General features: G+C 38.4%; 1 protein-coding gene across 2 annotated transcripts in view; it reads right to left on the bottom strand.

Annotated features, from left to right (window-relative positions):
- Positions 1–24,782, bottom strand: part of PIGF (phosphatidylinositol glycan anchor biosynthesis class F) — a 51,169-nt gene that overhangs the window by 24,442 nt on the left and 1,945 nt on the right. For both annotated transcript variants that reach the window (XM_036748270.1, XM_036748271.1), the window contains exons 2-4: positions 23,402–23,655; positions 20,140–20,231; positions 18,268–18,384 (exon numbers count right to left, since the gene is read on the bottom strand). In XM_036748270.1, coding sequence (XP_036604165.1) covers positions 18,268–18,384; positions 20,140–20,231; positions 23,402–23,629 — 437 coding nt within the window. In that variant the 5' untranslated portion in view covers positions 23,630–23,655. The remainder of the gene's footprint in view (positions 1–18,267; positions 18,385–20,139; positions 20,232–23,401; positions 23,656–24,782) is intronic.

The raw sequence follows: 24,782 nt of genomic DNA, 5'->3' as shown, positions 1-24,782 counted from the left end.
ATTCATGCCACCCCCATTTATTCTTTTCTCTCTTTCATCCTGTCCCTCCTCAAAAGTGTTTTGCTTCTGACCACACTTTCCCCCAATTTGCCCTCCCTTCTATCACGACCACCCCAGTACTCTTATCCCCTTCCCCTCCTACTTTCCTGTAGGGTAAGATAGATTTCTATACCCAACTGAGTATGTATGTTATTTCCTCTTTAAGCCAATTCTGATGAGTTCACTCACTCTCCCTTACCTCCTCGCTTTTCTCCTCTACTGTAAAAGCTTTCTCTTGCCTCTTTTATGTGACATGATTTACCCCATTCTACCTCTCCCCTTCTCTTTCTCCCAGTACATTCCTCTCACCCCTTGATTTTATTTTTTTAGCTCACATCTTTGCCCTGTCTAAATATATTCCTTCTCACTATCCTAAAAATGAGAAAGGTCTTATAAGTTACAAATATCATTTTCCCATGTAGGAATGTGAAGAGTTTAACCTTTTGGAAAGAGTAACATATAATGAAACTGGAAAGATAGGTTGGGGCCAATCTGCAGAGCTTTAAAAGCTAAACAGAGTAGCTTATATTTTTTCAAAAGGTAATAGGTTACCATTGAAGTTGAATAAGGAAGGAAGAGACAATTCTGTGTTTAAGGAAAATTACTTTTTTAGCAGTATATAGAATGGACTAGAGTAGGAAGAGACTTTGAGGCACAGCAACCAATTAAGAGGCTCTTGTAGGTGAGACGAGATAAAGGATTGAACTGCGTAAGTATAGAGAAGTAAGTATGTGAGAAATGGAGAGGTAGAATAAGATTTGATAACAGTTGTATATATGGCGTGAGGTGATGGGGGCCCGCACCAGGGTGGTGGCTTTCAGAAAAGAGAAGCAGGTGCACATGAGATACCTCGCAAAGAGGATATCAGAGCAACCAGCCAACAGTGACAGTTAGTCTGGGAGTCAGGGCGACTAGGAGAACGGCGGTAATCTTGATAGTAACAGGAAGGGTTTGAAGGGAGCAAGGAGTTTAACTGTGGCCACGTTGAGCTTGAGATGTCAACAAGACACCTAGTCCGATCAAACATTTTTGGCAAGGTGAAACCTCACCTATGTTATCTCATCAATGACTAAATAGAAGGGCTTATGAAAACCTCCTTGTGGCGTGTATTTGCCACAGTATTTGGATAAGACGATGAATACTTAGCCAAAGGAAGTTAAAGAAGCCATTTCTAAAAAATCTTGAAGATTAACTGTCTAGATTCACTTAGGCAAAATTCTACTGATGGTACAAAAGTGAATTAAATGGAGGGTTCTTGTTAGCTTGTTTCTAGGCATCTTATGACTTATCTTTTCGCCTCATGTCTCATTATAACCTGCTAGACATCCACGATTTTTAAGCATTTGCATATGCAGGCTCTGCTTAGTGAATACCAATACTTCAATTCTCACTGCCTTTATTCACTCATTCCTTTTTAAAGCAGAATTCCATCTGGGCCATGAATCAGGGAGAGACCAAGGACAGAGAAAAGACAGTGGTTAAGGAAGGAAAGAAATGTACTAGCACAGGCCAATATTCACATACTCAACCCTCAAGAACTATCCCTACCACCAATCACCAAGTCCCCATCTTCCCTTTCATGTCACATAAATCTGGGTGACTTCTTTTCCTTTTCAACGTTCTCCCTTTATTTTGAGGAGAATGACAGGCATGAAGGAGATATAATGAAGCCCCCTGACTGAAGAGCTGGCATAGTGCTTTTAAAAAACAAAACTGCACTGTGTAGGGAGCTCCTGGTGAAGAATTCCCCCTACAAATGCAGACTGGCACCTCCTCTGCAACTTTAGTTTTCCTGGAGCACTTGGGGGCTAACTTGCATTGGGTCACACAAACAGTATGTCTAAGAAGCAGGGCCTGAACCCAGCCATATCTCTATCTACTAAGCCATACCTCATTACAGAACATTTATGCCCATCTAATAACACTGTTATAAAAGCAAAAGGATATGAAAAGAGTACCAGGCTGGGAATTGGAAGCCCTGGTCTCCAATGCTAGATCTAGCAATAACCAGCTTTATGCCTTCAGTTTATTTAAATAAACATGTATCAAATACCTAATACATATAAAGAATTGTGCTAGATGCTGGGAACATAAAGACAAAAATAAAATCACATCTGACATCAGGGAACTTATGTCCTACAGGGGGATGGAATTGGGGGAGAATTATAACATCTACAAATATGAGGAAATACAAAGCAATTTGAGGAAGGGGAAAGCATAAACTGGTGAGATGAGTGGTGTTTTTAATTCTCGAGCAGGACCAAAATGGCATCACTATGTTAGAGTCAAGTTATAATGCTTCTGACTGAGGCCGATCAGACCAATACAAGCTCAGAATGCTCTACCACAGGTCGGGGACAAACAGTTCATGTAAATATTTGGGGTGGATTCTCTAAATTTGTGTATCTCGAGTTTCTTTTGAACTACTTCAATTCTGCTTTGCTCATAGAGCACAGCACCTTTTTTGATGCGGGTACACCATCCTGGGTAGTTCTTGACAGTGTTTTCCATGTCACACAATCAATTCTAAAGTTCTAGAGAGAGACCTTGAGAGTGCCCTTGTATCGCTTCTTCTGACCACCATCTGAGCGCTTGCCTTGTATGAGTTTTCCATAAAATAGTCTTTTGGCAAGTGAACATTTGGCATTGAACAATGTAGCCAGCCCATCACAGTTGCACTCTCTGCAGCTGAGTTTGAACACACGGTGGTTTAGTTCAAGAAAGGAGCTCAATGTCCACCTTATCCTGCCAGGTGATCTTCAGAATCTTCCTAAGACAATTCAAATGGAAGCAAATCAGTTTCTTGGCATGACACTGGCATACTGTCCAGGTTTCACAAACATACGAGTTCAGCAAAACAGCTCTGTAGACATTCAGTTTGGCTGTCTATCTAGTATTTCTTCTTTCCCATAGTTTTCTTTGGAGCCTCCCAAACAATGCTCTGGCAGTGAGTCAACATTATTCATGTGTACAACCCAGGAAAGTATACTGCCAAGGTGAGTGAACTTATTCACAGTATTCGTAACTTCTCCATTTGTTGTAATTGATGTTTCTACATATGGAAGGGGTGGTGCTGGCTGATGAAGCACCTGTGTTTTCTTGGTGTTAACTGTTAGGCCAAAATTAGCACAAGCAGCAGAAAAATCAGTATTTGGTTGCCTCAAGTTCAGGGGCAGAGCCAAGATGGCATTTGGAAAGCAGAGACTTAATCTTAAACTCTCCCCCAGATCCCTCCAAACACCTATAAGAAATGGCTCTGAACAAATTCTAGAGCTGCAGAACCCACGAAATAGCAGAGGGAAGCAGGGCTCCAGCCCAGGACAGCCTGAATGGTGGCTGGGAAGGGTCTATCACACCGAGCTGGGAGCAGAGCAGAGCCCAGCGTGGGCCACGCTAGGACCAACCACATGGGGAGCCAGGTGGGACAGGATGTAGGGCCCTGAATCATTGAGCTATGGCAGTTACCAGACTTCTCAATCCACAAATGCCAAAGACAACAGAGACAGGTTAGTGGGAAAAACTTCTGGGACAGAGAGAAAGGAGTTCGCAGTCGGCCACGGCCCTGAGAGTGGTGAAGGTGGTGCAGCTCTGGGGCTGCTTCCAGAGGTTCAGCTGCAGTTGCTTCAGGCCCCAGGCCCACCAGGTGGGAGGACTTAAGCAACAGATTAGAGCGGGAGTAAAAAGCCTGCTTTGCCCTGCCTGGATCTGGCCTGCAATCTTGCTTGGTAGTTCTTGGGGAAGAAGGAGCATTGGTGTGGCAGAGATTGCGGTGTAGAAGTAACTCTGAAAACAACAGCACAGCCCCTCAAGCTCGGGACAAAGCACTCTACACTCTGAAAGCAGTCATACCCTGAGAAAAAGCTCAAAAGTCAAGCAATTGGCTGGGAACATGAGCAGGGGCAGTGCAAAAGGACTCAGACTGTAGAATCTTTTTTTTTGGCGACAAAGAAGATCAAAATATACAGCCAAAAGAAGTCAACAAAGTCAAAGAGCCTACATCAAAAGCCTCCAAGAAAAATATGAATTGGGCTCAGGCCATGGAAGAGCTCAAAAAGGATTTGGAAAAGCAAGTAAGAGAAGTAGAGGAAAAATTGGGAAGAGAAATGAGAGTGATGCAAGAAAACCATGAAAAACAAGTCAATGACTTGCTAAAGGAGACCCAAAAATATACCAAAGAAAATAACACCTTAAAAAATAGACTAACTCAAATGGCAAAAGAGCTACAAAAAGCTAATGAGGAGAAGAATGCCTTGAAAGGCAGAATTAGCCAAATGGAAAAGGAGGTCCAAAAGACCACTGAAGAAAATACTACCTTAAAAATTAGATTGGAGCAAGTGGAAGCTAGTGACTTGATGAGAAATCAAGATATTATAAAACAGAACCAAAGGAATGAAAAAATGGAAGACAATGTCAAATATCTCATTGGAAAAACCACTGACCTGGAAAATTGATCCAGGAGAGATAATTTAAAAATTATTGAACTACCTGAAAGCCATAATCAAAAAAAGAGCCTAGATATCATCTTTCAAGAAATTATCAAAGAGAACTGCCCTGATTTTCTAGAGCCAGAGGGTAAAATAGAAATGGAAAGAATCCACCAATCACCTCCTGAAAAAGATCCCAAAAAGAAAACTCCTGGGAATATTATTGCCAAATTCCAGAGCTCCCAGATCAAGGAGAAAATACCGCACGTAGCCAGAAAGAAACAATTGGGAGTATTGTGGAAATACAATCAGGATAACACAAGATCTAGCAGCTTTTACATTAAGGGATCGAAGGGCTTGGAATATGATATTCCAGAGGTCAAAGGAACTAGGATTAAAACCAAGAATCACCTACCCAGCAAAACTGAGTATAATGCTCCAAGGCAAAATATAGATTTTCAGTAAAATAGAGGACTTTCAAGCTTTCTCAGTGAAAAGACCAGAGCTGAATAGAAAATCTGACTTTCAAACACAAGAATCAAGAGAAGCATGAAAAGGTAAGCAAGAAAGAGAAATCAAAGAGGACTTACTAAAATTGAACTGTTTTGTTTACATTCCTACATGGAGAGATGATGTATGTAATTCATGAGACCATTCTCAGTATTAGGGTAGCTGAAGGGAATATACATACATACATACTTACATACAGAGAGAGAGAGAGAGAGACAGAGAGAGAGAGAGAGAGAGAGAGAGAGACACGGAGACAGAGGGCACAAGATGAGTTGAATATGAAGGGATATCTAAAAAAATAAAATCAAATTAAGGGATGAGAGAGGAATATACTGAGAGAGGGAGAAAGGGAGAGAGAGAATGGGGTAAATTATCTCACATAAAAGTGGCAAGAAAAAGCAGTTCTGTTGGAAGGGAAGAGGGGGCAGGTGAGGGTATGAATGTTGCTCTCATCGGATTTGACTTGAGGAGGGAATAACATACGCTCTCAATTGGGTATCTTACCCCACAGGAAAGAAGCGAGAAGGGGGTAAAAAAAGGCAGGGACAATAGAAGGGAGGGCAGATAGATGGAGGACAAAATCAAAAGTAAACACTTTCAAAAAGGGACAGGGTCAAGGGAGAAAATCGAATAAAGGGGGAGAAGATAGGAGGGAGCAAAATATAGTTAGTCTTTCACAACATGAGTATTGTGGAAGGGTTTTACATAATGATACACATGTGGCCTATGTTGAATTGCTTGCCTTCTTAGGGAGGGTGGGTGGGTAGGGAAGAGGGGAGAGAATTTGGAACTCAAAGTTTTAAAAGCAGATGCTTAAAAGAAAAAGTTGTTTTTGCATGCAACTGGGAAATAAGATATACAGACAATGGGGCATAGAAATCTATCTTGCCCTACAAGAAAGTAAGGGAAAAGGGGATGGGGGGGGGGAGTGGGGTGATAGAAGGGAGGGCTGACTGGGGAATGGGGCAATCAGAATATATGCCATCTTGGAATGGGGGGAGGGTAGAAATGGGGAGAAAATCTGTAACTCAAAATCTTGTGGAAATCAATGCTGAAAACTAAAAATATTAAAATTAACAAAGACATTTAATAAAAAAAAATTTGGTTGCATCTCACCCTCAGAGGCTACATTGAGTGTACAATCATCTGCAAACAAAAAATTATGTGCTAACTCTCCCTCCACTTTAGTCTTGGCTTGTAGCCATTTCAAGTGAAATGATTTATCATGAATTTGGGAGCTGACCTTGATATGCCGTGTTTGTCTTCATTGTAAGCATCTGACAACATAGCTGAAAATATCATACTAAAAAGCATGGGAGCAAGCACACAGCCTTTCTTCACTCCACTGGTGACTGGGAAAGCATGAGAGCATCATTCATTATCAGAACCTGTGCAAACACGCTGTCATGAAACTGATGTACAATACTGATAAACTTTTCCAGGCAGCCAAATTTTGACATAATTTTCCATAAGCCTTCACAACTGACAATATCAAAGGCCTTAGATCAATGAATGTTGTGTACAGACCTCTGTTCTGCTCCTGGCATTTCTCCTGGAGTTGTTGTTGGCAAACATGGTATCAACTGTTCCTTGGTCCCTTCTGAAGCCACACTGGCTCTCAGGTAGAAGATCATCTTCTAGAAGGATCAGTCTATTAAGGAAGACTCTGGCAAGAATCTTGCCAGCAATAACTAAGAGAGAGATTCCCCACTGTGATTGTCACAGGACAATCTATGTCCTTTACCTTTATAGAGATGGACAATGCAGGTGCTCTTGAACTCCTAGGGGATAACCTCCTGTTGCCATACAACCCAGAAAATTTCAATCAGCTTTTGTATAAGCAATGGACCCCACCCCCCACCCAAGCCCCCCTCATCTTGTGAATCTAAGATGAATAGTATCAGCACCAGATGCTTTGCCACAGGAGAGAAGCCTAAAGGCATTCAAAACCTCTTCTTCAGTTGGAAATTTGGCTAGAGAGGGAGGGACTTCAACCTGAGGTAAACAAATGGCTTCAGTATTGATTGATGATGGTCTGTTGAGAACACTATGGAAGTGTTCAGCTCATCTTTCGAGGATAATGTGCTTATCACTAATCAATGTGGCTCCATTAGCACTGAATAGTTGAGATGCACCATAGGTCTTTGGCCCATAAATAGGTTTCAGGGCATCATAAAATGCTTTGGATTGTTAATATCTGTGTAAAATTGAATTTCATCTGCCTTCTTACTGAGCCAAGAATCCTGTATCTCTCTAAATTCTGCCTATACTTTACTTTTAATGGCACGAAATGCTGCCTTCTTAGAGATGGTTGAACTATCCTGCTGGTAAACTCTGTGGAGTTCTCATTTTTCATTTAGCAGCTTCTGAATTTCCATCATTTTTGTCAAACCAGTGTTGGTGTTTGTGAGTGTTCTGACCCAGAGGAGTAAATGATCTCTGAAAGCTGCCCGCTCCTTTTCTGCTCCACTGTTGCCAACCACGTGTTGGCTCAGCTTTTCCCTCCAAGTCAGCAACAAACTGTTTCCTCCAGGAGAAGTGCTCTAATCAGCTGACGTTAAGTCTTCTGGTAGTCATCTTACCTTGGGGCAGCTGCTTTTGTTGCATGTGAATATTTGGCTTGGAGAGAATAAGTCTCTGAGTAGTCTAGCACTCTGTGACACACATTACTGTCATCATTTTCACATCCCGTCTCTTCTTACAATGACATCTATACTTTTGCATTGGCTGTCCTCCATACCTGAAAATAAGACCCTCCTTAATGCTATCTCTTAGAGTCCAAGGCATAGTTCACATATTATTTTCTACGTGAAGCCTTTTCTGATGTCCTTCCCAAACTACTGTTCAGACATTTGTATCTGTTCACTTTATGATGCAGTGTTTATTTATTTTATTATCTGCGTCTCTTATTAGAATATAATTCTTGAAGGTAGGGATGGTTTTATCCTTTGTGCTTTTATCTCCAGAACCTCACAGAGTGTTTGGCACATAACAGGAAATAAATGCTTGTTGTTTGGCTGATCATACAAATGTTTAGTTAAATCAAGGAAAAATACCATTTAAATAAGTAACCAAAGTTATAAGGAAAATATTTATGGCTAATAAAATCATGCATTTTAGAGTTGCATGGAACCTCTTTGGTTATCTAATCCAACCAAAACCTATTTGAAAAAGAATTTCCACAAGAGGTCATCTAGCCTTTTCGGGTTATCTAATCCAACCAAAACCTATTTGAAAAAGAATTTCCACAAGAGGTCATCTAGCCTTTTCTTTAAAAGCTCTGATGTAGGAGAATTCAGAACTTCCAAAATCAGGTAATAAAATGTATTAAGCACTTACTATGTGTCAGGTACTCTGCTAAGCACTAGGGATACAAAGAAAGGCCCAAAACAGTCCCTGTTCTCATGGAGCCCACAGGCTAATGGGATAGACAATATGCAAACATCTATGTACAAATAAGGTACGTACAAGGCAAATTGGAGATAATCAACGTAGAAGGCACTATTATTAAGAAAAATCAGGAAAGGCTTGGAGAAAGTGGTACTTGAAGGAAATTGCGAAGGAAGCCAGGGAGGATAGAAGGTAAAGATGAGGAGGCAGAATGTTCCAGGCATGGGAGACAGTCAATGAAAATACTCAAGAGTTAAGAAATGGAATGTCTTGTGCAAGGAATAGGCCAGTGTCACTGGATCACAGAGTATGTGCAGGGATTTAAATATAAGAAGACTAGAAAGGTAAGAAGGGGCCAGGTTATGAAAAGTTGTGAACACCAGGAGAGTTTATATTTGATCCTGGTGATAGTGAACCGCTATAGTTTACTGAGTAGAGGAGGGGTGACATGGTCAGATTTGTACTTTAGGAAGATCACTTTGACAGCTGAGTAGAAGATAAACTTGAGTGGGGAGAAATTTGTATCAGGGAGACAAACCAGCATGTGGTGATGAGGGCCCTGTATAAGAATGGTGGGAGTGTCAGGGGAGAGAAAGGGGCATACACAAGAGAAATCATAAAGGTAAAACTGACAGGCCTTGATAACAGATTGGATATGGGGGTTGAGAGAGAAGAGTTGAGGATGACCCTCTGGTTGCAAGCCTGGGTGACTGGGACGATGGTGGCATTCTTGACAGTTATAGGCAATTTAGGAAGAGGGGAGAATTTGGGCAGAAAGATAATGCATTCAGTTTTGGACATACTGAGTTTAATATCCATTTATAAGTTAGCCAGCTTGAGATATAAAACAGGCAACTGGAGATGTGAGACTGAAGGTCAGCAGAAAGATTAGGGCTGGATACGCAGATCTGAGACTCATCAAGAGAGAAATGATAATTGAATCCACAGGAGGTGAAAAGATTACGAAGTGAAAGAGTCAAAAGGAAAAGAGAAGACAGCCCAGGACGGAGCACAGGACACGCCACTACACTTTTAGCTAGCTCAAATTCTTAGGAAGTTTTCCCAACCTGCAAGCCTAAATTTGCCACCTTGCAACTTCCACTCACTGTTCCTAGTTCAGGCCTATGGAGCCCAAGAGCACAACTTTCATCCCTCTCCCATATAATGGCCCTACAATACTTAAAGACAGCTATCACATCCCCCATGAATGATCTCTTTTCCAGACTAAACACCCCCAGTTTCTTTCTAACAAGTGCATGATGACTTCACTAACTTCTAAATAAAAGTTTCTATTTCAGACAAAAACATTTTAAAAAACTAAGCAAACATATTGTTGAAAGGAAAATTATTCACTGTTACAGCTATCGTAAAATGGAATGGGCTGCCTCAGGAGGCTCTAAGTTCCCTCTTACTATGAGTCTTTAAGCAAAGGTTAAACGACAACCAATGGAAGATGCTGGAGAGGAGATTCTCACCCAAGTATCAGATGGAGTGTGAAATTCCTTCCAACTCTGAGGTTCTATGATTTAATTTCCTTCTATTTTGCTTAAGTAGTCTGCAAAAGCAATTGTTATACTTAAGAACAATGTTTGCAATCTACCAAAAGAATAATCTTAACTACAGTAAATGGCAATACTTTCAAGAGATTTAGAAGCTACGGTATAGTCTCAGCATTTTTACGTCAAAATTGTGTCCCTTTGCAGTACAAGCATGATAATACACACACTAAAAATGAAATTATCTTTCAAATGAACTCAAAATAACTTACCTTCCTTGAACTGTTCGTAAGATTTTTACCCCCAGAGTTTCTGCTTCATGTTGACAGGATTTTATTGCTTATTATTTTACTAATCTTAAATTCATATAAAGTTCCTTAAAGTGGGATGCTTCATAACAGAAATAATAAGAGCCTTTAATTACAAGATCACAAATAATTTAATATGAGATAACTGTCTATGCATGAAACTCATTTGTGGTATTTAAGGCTACAAATATTTCACTACAAAAACTGACAAATTCTGGTTTTCTTTAGACTAAAGAATGGTAAATAAATGAAACCCTCAACAAAATTTGTCAGTTTTCAAGTACTTTCTGCTCCTCCACCCCTTTAACTGCTGTCACTAGAATAATGGATCAAAGAACTCTAGATCTACAAGGAACCTTCAGAAGCAATCTCAGTTCAACTTTTTCCTCTTATAGGGGAGTAATCAAAGCCCAGAGGTCACCCAGGAAATTAACAAGGGGCAGAATCAAGATTTGAACCCAAGTCCTCTGACTCCACATTTACCACCTTCTCAACTGTACCAGTATCCCTCTCTGCTTCGGCTGATTACTGTCACCACCTCCTATGTTAATGCCATGTTCCAATATAATAACAAAATCTATCCCAAGAGCAAGCTGCCCGTGTAACTTAGGTGGCTGTTCTCCTTCCTTACACTGGCAGCCAATTTTTCAGAACTACAGAAAATCAGCAGCTACAAGTGCCAAGATTTAAAACACTGTATTTTACTTCAGATCTCAAACATTTCCAACAGAATATTATACAATGCAACAGAAAAAATAATCTGAGCCCAAGTTCTAGTCTCGGCTCTGCCACTAACTCAACAAGTGACTGGGCCAGTCACAAGGTTTCTAAACTTCCATTTCCTCATCTATAAAATGAAGTGACAAGTCTAACCAGCTGGTCTCTGAGGGCTATATCAGTTCTAAAATTTTACTGGAGTATGAAATTATATTGAAAGATTATATGATTACAGTTCTTACTCTGCCCTTACACTACATTACATAATTTCTGCTTCAGGAGATTTAGTGCTAGTATTAATTCTAGCTATTATTTTTCCCCAATTACAATTTCTTCCTATTTAAACAACAGAATATGCTGGTTGATGCTGATAGATTATAAAAAGATGGACTGTAAATTGAAATGGGTTTTTCTGGATTCCATATTTACTGTATGTCATTACACTTTCAGAGAGCAAAAAATTAAAATTAAGCCATATAAAAACAATGGAACCTAAGTATCATTAAAGATAAAAATAGCCTTAATCCCCCTCAAATTGACAGAAAAAAATTTTAACAATGATTTCTCTTTTAAAGACTGAAGAAAAAAACAGGGTGAAGTTATCAAAAGCCTTAATTCTAAACTGAATAAAATTTTTCATTTATACTACTGAAAACTTCTTTCATAAGCTTTATAACGAATTATATACTACAGCAGTTATTTTACTGAAAGAATGTGCCTAGTTATTTAAAAAACATGAACTGGACAAGGAAAGTCCTTTTAAATAATTCTTCTCTCTCCTAAATCTATTTTCCTGGTCAGTTGTTTTTCTAATGAGACGTTTCACATTTTCTTCCATTTTTTCATTCTTCTGATTTTTTTTTTTAACATCTCATGGAGTCATTAGCTTCGATCTGCCCAATTCTAATTTTTTTAATCTTAATATCATTTTTATTTAACATTTTACTTTTCAACATTGATTTCCACAAGATTTTTAGTTGCAAATTTTCTTCCCATTTCTACCCTCCCCCCCATTCCAAGATGGCATATATTCTGATTGCTTCGTTCCCCAGTCAGCCCTCCCTTCTGTCACCCCACTCCCTGCCCCCCATCTCCTTTCCCCTTACTTCCTTGTAGGGCAGGAAAGATTTCTATGCCCCATTCCCTATATATCTTGTTTCCCAGCTGCATGCAAAAAACAATTTTTTTAAAGCATCTGCTTTTAAAACTGAGTTCCAAAATCTCTTCCCTCTTCCCTACCCACCCAGCCTCCCTAAGAAGGCAAGCAATTCAACATAGATCACACATGTATCATTATGTAAAACACTTCCACAATGCTCATGTTGTGAAAAGCTAACTATATTTCCTTCCATCCTATCCTATCCCCCTTTATTCAATTTTCTCCCTTGACCTGTCCCTTTTTGAAAGTGTTTGCTTTTGATTACCTCCTCCCCCATCTGCCCTCCCTTTTATAATCCCCCTTTTTTATCCCCTTCCCCTTACTTTCCTATGGAGTTAGATACCCAATTGAGTGTGTACGTTATTCCCCCTTCGAGTTGAATCCAATGACAGTAAGATTCACTCATTCCCCCTCACCTGCCCCCTCTTCCCTTCCAAGAGAACAGGTTTTTCTCTCCACTTTTATGTGAGATAATTTACCCCATTCTATCTCTCCCTTTCTCCCTCTCTCAATATATTCCTCTCTCAGCCCTTAAATTTATTTCATTTTTTTGGGTATCATCCCTTCATATTCAACTCATCCTCTGCCCTCTGTCTATATTCCCTTCAACTCCCCTAATACTGACAAAGGTCTCACGAATTACGTACATCATCTTTCCATGTAGGAATGTAAACATAACAGTTCAACTTTAGTAAGTCCCTTATGAATTCTCTTTCTTGTTTACCTTTTCATGATTCTCTTGATTCTTGTATTTGAAAGTCAAATTTTCTATTCAGCTCTGGTCTTTTCACTGAGAAAGCTTGAAAGTCCTCTTATTTTATTGAAAGTCCATATTTTGCCTTGGAGCATTATACTCACTTTTGCTGGGTGAGTGATTCTTGGTTTTAATCCTAGCTCCATTGACCTCCAGAATATCATATTCTAAGCCCTTCGATCCCTTAATGTAGAAGCTGCTAGATCTTGTATTATCGTGATTGTGTTTCCACAATACTCAAATTGTTTCTTTCTGGCTTCTTGCAGTATTTTCTCCTTGATCTGGGAGCTCTGGAATTTGGCAACAATATTCCTAGGAGATTTCTTTTGGGGATCTATTTCAGAAAGAGATCAGTGGATTCTTTCCATTTCTATTTTACTCTCTGGTTCTAGGCAGTTTTTCTTAATAATTTCTTAAAATGTGTTTAGGCTCCTTTTTGATTATGGCTTTCCACTTGCCCAATTTTAATTTTTAAGGAATTATTTTCTTCAGTGAGCTTTTGTACCTCCTTTTCCATTCGGCCAAGTCTACTTTTTAAGAATTTCTTTTCTTCAGTGAATTTTGTACCTCTTTTTCCATCTGGCTAATTCTGCTTTTCTACAAGTTCTCTTCAGTGGATTTTTTGTGCCTCTTGCCATTTGGCCTCTTCTGGTTAAGGTGCTACTTTCTTCATTATTTTTTGTCTTCTTTTACTAAACATAATTTTCTTGTATCACTCTCATTTCTTTTTCCCAATTTTTCCTTTACCTCTCTTAATTGATTTTTAAAATCCTTTTTGGGCTCTTCTAAGGCCCAAGACTTCCTTGAGGCTTTGAATATAGCTGTTTTCTTCTGAACTTATGTTTTGATTTTCTCTGTCACCATAGTAACTTTCTATGGTCAGGTTCTTTTTTTGTCAGTTGTTCATTTCCCCAGCCTATTTCTTGACTTTTAACTTGATGTTAAAGTTGGGCTCTGCTCCTATGGTGAAGGGGGAACTGTTCCAAGCTTCAGGTTTTTATTGCTGCTGTTTTCTGAGCTAGTTCTGGGGGATCTCAGTTTTCAGTTCTTCCAAGGTGGCATGATTTAAGGAGAGGCATGATCACTGCTTCTCGGATGTGAGTGACCACAAGCACTCTTTTCTGCCATGGAAGCGTGACCAGGGTGCCTGCTTTTCTTGGTGTCCTTCTCACTCTGACCACAACCCCCACCCATGTATGAGCATCCTGCTCCCCGTGCCAGCAAAGGGTCCCCTGTAATCCCCTTCTAACCAGCTGTCTAATCCCCTTACCCTCTGTAAGCTAAGAGCTCCAGAAGCTGTGGTTGCTGCCAATTCAATCCCCCCGCGCCCCTCCCCCCCACCGCAAGAGCCTGCTGCTGGCTGCCTGTACTAGGCTGTACCCTACCCATAACCCAGCAAAATTATATATATATATATATATATATAATATATGTATTAATTAACAAGCATTTATTAACATTTATTTTGTATTGGGCACTGGATACACAAATATAAAGAATGAAAATCTCTACTCACAAGAAATTTGCTACCTAAATATAGTCCAACAATACTAGAAAGAGCAATATTTACACACTGAGGAAAAATTTTTCTTAAATATTTTGCATACCACAAAGTCCTATCTAAAATTATCAAGTAATGGAATAGATTAACAGTGTTGGAATTTTAAATTTTTCAGGAAATGGTTAAGAATTTCAATCTTCATGCTTATAACTTTAGAAATTTAATTTCTACCCTAAATTCTTATTTTGAGAAGACAAAAGATGATAGTTACAAGAATAGTTCAATTTGTTTAAATAAAATAAATTAAAAGAGGAATATTAAATCAATCTAACAGGCCTACTTTAGTCTTAGCACATATTCAGATAACATGGAAAAATTTTGTTGAGTTTTTTTTTTCAGACCCATGATTTCATCAGCATAGGGAATGATTAGGATGCAAACTCCATTCACAGATGTACATCTGTAACTTGAACTCAAAGCCTTGATCCACGGTTTGAATCCTGGCTTTGCTGCTTACTAGCTATGTGACCTTAAGCAAGTCACTTAATTTCTCCATGCTTCATTTTCCTCATCTGTAAAATAAGGGGGCTAGATGACCTGTCAGGTCCCTTCCAATTCTGTATCTTTGATCATATTAGTTTATGACTTGCTTGTCTTCACACAGTATTTTTCAAGGAAAGGATCTGAACCAAGGTCTGTCTCTAAGGTCAGCCTTGTCATATGATCTGATTTATATATTATACTTCAAATACCAACATTAAGACCCCCAAATGTTTAACTTCATTTTAACTCTAGCTTGTGTACTTTTCCACATAGCAAGTTTGTCTCCCAATGACCACAGCGAACTATATGGATTATTTACTCTATTTTGGAAACACTGCAATTATTTTCGATATTCCAATAGAATAACATAAGCAAACTGCTTTGCAAACCTTAAAACACTATATTAATAATAGTTATCAGCTGGTGAAATACACAAGTTTCTTTAATTTGTGGAACTAAAAGGATAAAAAGCAGATACAGTAATAGAAAGTGATAGCTACACTCTTCATCTTCAGGGTTCAAAATACAGTAATTTGTAATGGAAACAATTTCTTCTTTTTCCTCAATGGAAGTCTATGCCCTGCATAACAAAACCAGAGATGAGCTGTAACCAGCCATGCAAGTATGAAATTTAGGGTAGTTCACTGAAACCTGACATTCTATGTAGTCTTGTATTATTTATACCTTTCCTCATAATACTTCAGTGCCTAAAGTTTAGGTGAGGCCTTTTGACAGGGTCTAAGTTTTACAAAACAAATAGTTTTATCAAGGGGATTTGTTCTGTGAAGTTTGGATTCAGTTAAAGGGCTACACTTGAGGACCTAGAGGGCTACATGTGGCCTCGAGGTTGCAGGTTCCCCACCCCTGAAAACTTCTAAATGGTTAAAAGTTAAGACGTTACTAGAAGACAAATTAACTTTTATAGTCCTCTAGTATAATTTTCAGTAAATTAAAGCTTCCATGGCCTCAAAGAGTTAGAGTTTCCAAGTATAGTTCTAATTGTTCCTATCAAGAAGCAGCAAACATCCTAGAAAACAGAGGTTTAATATTTTTATTTGTTTTATGAGGTATCATGACTCCAAAAATGTTATCACTGAGTGGCCAGTCTACCAGTTCTATGTCTTTTTATGATTAGCTAGGCTGGTCCTTGAAACACAGACTCTACTGGTACCTTCCCTCCCTCCCCAAGGACAGTCCCCCAGATGCTGAGTGCATTCATCCCATGCAGCAAACTTTTGGGAATACACATATCAATGCTGTCCAGTAAAAGCAGGCATGAAAAGGCTGCGATCTGCATCACTGGATGGCATTCACAAGTCAGTGAGATCAAATATTCATGTGAATGCAGTTTTTAGATATATACTTGCATTATAATTCCTAATAGTGAATAAAATATTGGCTGGTACAGAAAGAATGAACACAGATTTGTTCATCAGACTTCAGAATATCAGAGGTAGGAAGTTAACCCTCAAGTTTAAAAGGAACATGAGCATTTTCAAGATAATCATATAGTAGGCAGTAAAACTCATGTAATTTGTTAACCCATTACTATGCCTATAAATGATACAGGATGAAAACAGTAATACTTTCAAATATATATGCATATAAATGGCGAGTTATTTTTAAAAGCTAGGAAAGCTAGAATAGACTTTTTGCAGTTAATATGGAAGATAACCATATCATATGAAGAATATAAAGCTGGAGTTCTGACCCATTAATCAATCAATACCGTCATAATATTTCTTATGTTCAAAATGTTTAAAAATGTTGCAGATTTTTTTTAATCTAAAAAAATCACTGATTGCTGTATTAATAGTTAATGTGAAAAGGAAAATTTGAAATTTACTTTGATTTTACTAAAGAATTTATGAAAACTAGGAAAAAAGAATTCAACAAACATTTATTAAATAACTATTATATGAGACTTACAATGGGACAGAAACATAAACAAGGCACAGTAGTTGCCCACAAGGAACTTTCAAACTAGTGATAAATTAAACAAAAAAGTTAATTTTATTGTTTGTTTGGGTTTTTTTTTTGGAGGGGGGAAGGCAGAGCAATTGGGGTTAAGTGACTTGCCCAAGGTCACATAGCTAGTAAGTGTGTCAAGTGTCTGAGGACATATTTGAACTCAGGTCCTCTGACTCCAGGGTGGGTGCTCTACTCACTGCACCATCTAGCTGCCCCCCAAACAGTTAATTTTATATGAAGAATATATTAAATTAACTTATCCAACCTTTCCCACTATTCCCTATCATGAATGCTCCATGCTACTTGAGCTGGTCTCCTTATTGTCCCATGAACATGCCAGGGTCATTCCTATTAATGTGCCTTCAGTCTAACTATCCGTCCCTTTTCCCCCTTTTTAAACCAAACACTGCCTCACCGTGGATCACAGACTGAGAGCTGGAACGGACCTCTAAGGACTTCCAGCACACTCTTCACAACAGACAGGAAACTTAAGGTCCAGGAGCTGAAGTGACTTGCCCAAAGTTAGTGTCAGAGGCAGAATGTGACCCAGGTCCTCTGACTCCAGCCCAGTGCTTTTTTCACTGTACCACACTAGGGTCTAGCTCCAGGTCAACTTCTTTCTTCAACTTTTCCATCAGTTACTGTGATCTACTAATCATATGAACTTAGTCCCCATTATAACTTCTATCATACGATTTAGCCTTTAATTAATTATGCAAGGTGTCCCAAAAGTTTTAGTGCAGTTTGAAGCAATTAAGCCTTTAAACTCAGTGATATGTTAATACCTTAAATTTCACTAGGACCCTCAGGGCTGTGTGTTAGTATCTTTGCATGTATTATCTTTGCTTTCCAAATGGATTCTAAGCCACTGGTAGGTAAGGATGTTTAATTATTCCCTGCATCCCCTCAAGCTGAGCACATCATAAGTGTTCAATAAGTTTGCTGACTGATGATTTAAACGCTTGTAGACACAGATAATCCTCACACCCCTTCTTTTCTGATAAGAATACTTCAACATCAGACTTCTTTTGAAGAAACTGAACAATGCCAAACTGTTACATAGTTTAGCCCAACCTCACTAGAGATTAAAGAGATTGTGAAAGGCTATGATTCAGAATTAGAAGGAATCTTGAAACATACCCTGGTCTAACCTCCACATTTTAAAGACTGGGTCATCACAACTCCCCTGGTAGCGTCCCTCTATGTCACACAAGAAGTTAGCAATAGAGTCAAGATTTAAACCCAAGTCCAGTGTTATTTTTTATATTTCACTAAACAAGAAGCTACATTATTGTACACAAAACATTTTATTTTATTTAAGATTATAAAATGTTATGATAAAGGAACTATGTCTAGTTGATACATATGCTATAGCTTCAAATACGAGTCAAGTGGTGCTATGTGTATATGAATAAAAATTAATGAAAATAAATCAAATAAATAATTACAACTTACCCATTTTTAGTGAAAACTCGTAGCCATGCTTTAATATTTGGTCCTAATAAACACAGACAAGGCAACGTGGTAAAAGTTGATAAAATAACAGCAAATAAAAATGTTTCCAGCATCAACCTAGGAAAAAAAGTCAAACAACTATCACAAATCATTTCCAGAAGCTTTAAGTCCTTTATGCAAGAACAGTAATAACGTAATAATTAAAATAGGCCACCATTACAAAATAAAAATTTTTTTCAGCAATTGAAGAAACACCTCTGGCCCCTGGCCCCAGCCTTTCCAATGAACCCTCCAGAACCTCAGATGCTGCCATACAAAATAGACCCTAAACACAAAACAGGTCAATGGCCTTGACATTCACCCTGGCACTAAAACCTTAGGGCTTAGGGACCTTTATACCCTCCAAATGGACCTCCTACATGTGCTGTCTCCCCTATTTAGTGGGAGCTTCTTGAGAATAGAAATTTTTTTTCTATTTGTACCCAGAGTGCTTAGCATATAGTGAGCACTTAATAAATGCTTTTCTTTTCATTCATTCAATCTACCAAAGCAGTTTCAGGAGATTAGTACATCATGCCCATACATGCATGTGTGCATAGGAATGATGTACTACTCTAATCAGATTATCAGCAGGTTGCAAAAGTATATTTTGGAGAAATACTTCTAAGAGTAAAATTTTGTAGAAACGTGACCATGATAAAACAATCTTTAGTACGCTTTGGCCTCCATTTATAACAAAAGTATGATTATTAATCATTTCAATAACTAAATAGATGATGACTGTGAGGGCTAAACTGTAGGCAGGACTGCTGGTCCAGGGAGCAGTCACCCCCAAGCTCCTGTTCTATCTACTTGTTGGTGGCAGTTGGTCAACTATTGCTGCTGGTGGTAGTGAGGAGGAAATTGGGTCCCCTCTCAATGATTTCCGCTCAGTGACAGCTGCTGGGGGTGGGACAGGGAGGACTGGAAGCAGGTCTGATGGTCTGTAGGACACTGCTATTTCCAAGTCTCTTAGGTTTAGGGTCCTGTGCTGTCTGTCAGGGTCTGAGGGCAGGGCAGTGGTGATGGTTTGTCTTGTCTGGCACATGCTGCCTCTTGTCTCAACTTCAGGGAACCTTACTCCTTCAGCGAGGCTGGCTTGCCTGCCCTGTGAGGGGCAGTTATTGGCAGTTGAGAGTAGGGCCTGTCTTTCTTTTCTATTTATTCCCATGATGCTTCGCACAGTGCTTTGCACGTAGAAAGCGCCTTAAAAAACGCTTCATTCATTTATTAAATAACCAAAGTATTATCCAAGTTTAACCACAAAATCACCAAAAACTAAACTTTAGTAAACACAGAATACAAAACAACTCACTAAATTTATTCTGCTAATTTAGAAATTGGAATTATTCTAAAAACGGTTCATGACAATGTTGCTTTTTTTTTTTACTAAGAAAAACGTGTTCATTAAGCCAATAGAATATATAAACTTATAAGAGGTCTATTTAACATGCTTATAATAACAAATGGTTTACAATATCCTTAGGTACATTATTTTACTTAAATTCAATGTGCTAAGTATAAATCATTCTTTGGCATTTAATATTTTTGCAGATTCTCTAAGTATCTCAACAAGGCAAGATTTAAAAAATTCTCACCTGTAAATGTACTCAGAAGCACCAAATGAATATAATTATCCTATTGCTTCTTTAAGGAAAAGTAAAATGACAACAGTGCCCTTTGATTTATTAATAGAGACCACTATTAAGCTACAGATGCCACAGACCTAGGATCCTCTCAGATCTTCTTTGGCCATAAGCTTTCTGTAATGAGTTACCAAAGAGTATTTTAAAAAAAAATTCAAGCAACATAAGATGGTAAAGTCAGACTTACTCTATTAGTGGAGCTCCATAGAGAACAATAATTGCATGATAGAGTAGGCAAGATATAAAAAAGTAGATACAAGATTTCAGAAGTCTGGATATCTAAAAAAAACAGACACAAAAACCCAAATACTTTGAAGGTGGCATTATTACAACAAGGGTATCAAATTCATCATTTTATTTATACTTAATATCCTTAGTACTTCAGACAGCTAGATCATGCTGGGCCTGGAATCAGGAAGACCTGAATTCTAATCTAGCTTCAGATGAGTACTAGCCATATGACCTTGGGCAAGTCACTTCACCTGTCTGCCTCAGTTTCCTCAACTGTAAAATGGGGATGATAATAACAACTCCAACCTCTCAGGATTGCTGTGAGGATAAAAAAAAATAAGACGATGTGTTGGTAACCAAAAATGGGCTCCTTAGCACTTAGTCAACAAGTGCCCTTGAATAGTTTGGCTTTTTCCCCTGAACTAACTGAATGCTGTCTGTATGTTGGATTGGAGTAAGCTTGTTGGCCCCTTCACCTTGCTTCCCTTGGTTAAGCAGATCGAAAGAACCTGTGCTTTCCCAGGTGTACCTTAGACCCCCGCAGAAGCTGCTAGCCAGATGGTTAAAAACAGCTTCCGTTGGAGCCACAGACAGCTGCAGCTATAGCCGAAGCTGAAGCAGGAGGCTGCCGGTAGCAGAGCTGACCTATGTGTGGATTAAGGAGTGCTGAACAAGGACTTGAGGCCAGCGGGTAATCTTTTTACCACAGAGGGGAAGCATGTATATGATTTTGCTTTATACCATCATGCTTCTCTGTGGCCTCCTGGTTACCCTTGTGAGGCGGGCTTATTGGGCCTGGAAGCTTTTGATCAAAATATCAAAATGGGGATGCTGGTTCATGGGTCTGTTACTTTGGAGTTTAAATACATGATTTGATTCTTCTGCCTCCTATCTAGAGAATTCCTTATATCCTGTGGTTCCAAACCTTTCAGACATATATATGATTCTCTTTGAAATTATAAATTCTGCCCTCATAATATAGATGATAATCATAAGGCACTTATTAGTACAATGGCTGGCACATAGACAGTGCTATATAAATGTTAGCTATTATTATTATGAGGACCAAATGAGATAATATTTGTAAAGAGTTTAGCATAGTGTCTGGTATGTAGTAGGTGCTTAATAAATGCTTATTTCCTCCCTTTCCCTTAAAAATAAATACAGGGGGAAAAAAAAGCTGTGAAATACCTTGACCTTCTGCAGATTATAATTAGGGTCAAATCATAGTTCTGTACACCATGAAACATTACAGAACAGCGTGTAAAACAGGTGTCAATTCTATTTCCCAAGCCTGGAGTCCTAGGTTGCAGGGTAAACACAGCACCAGAACACTGTTCATATGAATGCAATAGTAAAGGCTACAAGTTATTTTAATTAACAAATGTGTAGGGAGTGCTATGCAGCTTATATTTAAATAGTAAAAGGAGATATAAGAATAATAACTGATGTTTACATTATGTTTAAAGCTCGCAAAGCACTTTATACACATTTCATTTGATCTACAACAACCCTGGGAGACGGGTTTTACAGTAACTACTCTTTTTTTTTTTTTTTGACAGAAGAACCAAGACTCAGAAAGGTTAAATAATCTGCCTGTTGCCACACAGCTAATAAATGTACGAGGCAAGCTTCACAGCTTATGCTCATAATTCCGAGTCTAGCACTCTATCCACCACATCATACTGTCTCCCACTTTATAAAATCCTGATGAGGAAACAGCATGGTGTCATGGAAAGAACATCAGTTATGATGGTGTCAGAAGACCTAGGTTCAAATCCTGCCTGAGCTACTTGCTTCTATGACCGTGGGCAAGTCATTCCACTTTGCCATTTCCTCATTTGTAAAAGAAGGTGCTGGACTAAGTGATCTCTAAATCCCCTTCCAGTTCACAATTTTAGGATGATAGATCAGAGACAGATTTCAGGTTTATGCATTAGAAGGTGGAAGAAACCTCAGATGAACTTATAGTAGACTATAAGAAAATTCATTAATTTCTATCTCTATGACTTTGGACTTTGTGATCACTCTGAAAAGGGCTCCAAGTACTTGTAACAGCTTTGGAAAAGCGTCTACTAAAAAAAAGGAATTGTGAAAATGCTGTTAGATTACTTCTAAGGGCCTTTTCAATTCTAAACTCATGATATTATGATCTAATACAAACCTCATATTTTTTGATCAAAGAAACTGAGGCCTAAGATATTAAGTGACTTGGCCAAGGTCCTGTCACTGGAAAATGAAAAAACAAAACTTAAGGGGACCTTTTACTTGTACCACACTGACCACCAGCCCTCCCTCCCAACAATTAGGGAACTGAACAAATGTAACTATTTTTAAATTGGAAAATAACAAAACACTTGGGGAAACTTGTACCTAATAGCAATTTGGTAAGTAAATAACAGAATTTATCTTACATTTATATTAAACTTCGTATGAAGAAATTGGCCCACCTATATACTGGTGATGAGACCTGCCCAAATAAAGCTTAAAAATTTTTTAAAGAAACTCGATTTTAAGATAAGGTAATTTAAAACGTCCTTTAAGCTGGCAAAGTACTAAAAATTGCATCTGAAGACATATCCATTTATTACAGCAATATCCAATTTCCTATGCTATAGTAATTTAATCAGCGTTCCAGCAAGACAGATTCAATATCTGCGAACCAGTTACTTTTTAGTCATCTTCATTAGCAACTAAAAAAAAGTTATGCTTATGAATCTCATAATTCATTCACGCTGCACACCTCCCCACAAAATATTAAAAAAGACAGTTCTCCAGTGTATTAGGTAGCTCCTCTTTGGAAGATTTTTTTTTTAATCTGAGCCTATGATTTCATCTGAGTGTAGAAAACTCCCTTGTTATTGGTAACTTTACAATTTATAGTCTTAAAGTTGCCTAGAGAGTGGATGAGTTAAATGACTTGCCCACAGTCACTAAGCAAGGCATTGCTCACTCCAAAGGCAATCCTTTATGAAGTCAAAAATGGATGGTACACTGGAAGAAGCACGAGCCTTCGTGAAGCACTAACCCCTTATACGACATCTTTGAGTCCATTCTGGCAAGTCAAGTGCCACGAAATTGAAAAGCAAATTTAAGAACAGCTGCTAATTAATTCATTGTTGACAGAATCTGAAGAGATGTGTACTGATTCTGTATCTCAACAACTTCAATTCTTTCCTCAAGAGCCACTTCCCAATATCAGTTCTTGTAAGTCTTACCTTGTGTGAAACTGAGCTCCTCTTAGAAGATTGATTTGGTTTGACAAGTAAATATAATACTACATTGACAATAGTTACACATGTCGAACAGATGCACAACCATGTCAAATGTGTTTCCAAGACTGAGAAGTCCTCCAAGAATAAAGATGGAATGAAGGTAGTTAGAACAATGGAAAATACACAGAAAAGGTGAGCATAAAAAAGTCTCTTGATATCACTATCTTTCATGGTGTATCCACTGGAAGGTGTATCCACTGAAAAACAAATTGAATTTTATGAAAGACAAGCACATATCAATATGCTATATTTGTCCTAAACATTTCAAATTCTAAAACAAGGCACTTGAGCTTAAATTGACTCAACAGTAAATATGTTTTAGAACACAAATATAATCAGTAAATTTGATCACAGATTCAAACCCGTTACCAACTAATAGCATTATATCTTCGGTCCACATCTACTCTTTTCACCCATCCTGTACTTCCACTGCTACAGCCCAAACCACTTGTTATTCTTGACACCAGAGGTATCAAACTCAGGAGTGCTGCCCAAATCAGATTAAAATATAGAGAAATGTTTAACAAAATAAAATACAGTACAATATAGAAAATGTCAATTTGTGGCTTTCTACAGTAGCCAGCAGGAATCCTTTTCCTTTCTGAGTTTAAGACCACTTTTTGCCACTGCCTGCAGGCTTTGCATTGGCTACTCCCCATCTCTGGAATGCTCTCCCTTCTAGATTCAAGGCTACCTTCAGCTGAAAATGTTTCACAGTCTCACCAGCTGTTACGGTTTTGGCCTCTAAAGTTACCTGAGAACTACTCTGCATGTATCTTGTACATACCTTATTTTATTTACATGTTGTCTCCCTCATTAGAACGTAAGTTCCTTGAGGGCAGAGGCTGTTTTTATTTTTGCTTTTTTTGGTATTCTTAATGTTAAGAACAGGGTCTCACACTTCAGTGCTTAATAAATGCTCAGTTGAGAGGCAAATTTATTATATTAAAACTCTAGAATTGATAACTATTTTGTGAAAAATCAAGTGCCTACTGTATATACATGGCACTGGGCACATCCATTTTCATTTTGGTCATGTGCCACAGACAAGAAGCGCTCACTTGCAAAGGATTAAGAAATTTATCCACCTGTGGCACTGGCCACTGCTAGAATCAAAGTTATGCATCGTGGAACCCCTTAAAAATACAATTTCTGCCAAAAATTTTTACCATTTCTTACCCTTGCTAACATTCCAATACTTCAGTATCTTATTTGATATTTGACCTTCTGTCAAATGCTAAGCGACAATATATGGACCTTCATAACAAAGCACTGGCCTGGTATCACCTCGAATGTTTAACATATTATTCTGAACCAAGGAATA

The sequence above is a fragment of the Trichosurus vulpecula genome, chromosome 3, assembly GCF_011100635.1.
Source record: "Trichosurus vulpecula isolate mTriVul1 chromosome 3, mTriVul1.pri, whole genome shotgun sequence".
Classification (NCBI taxonomy): Eukaryota; Metazoa; Chordata; class Mammalia; order Diprotodontia; family Phalangeridae; genus Trichosurus; species Trichosurus vulpecula.
This window is presented reverse-complemented; position numbering and strand designations above follow the sequence as displayed.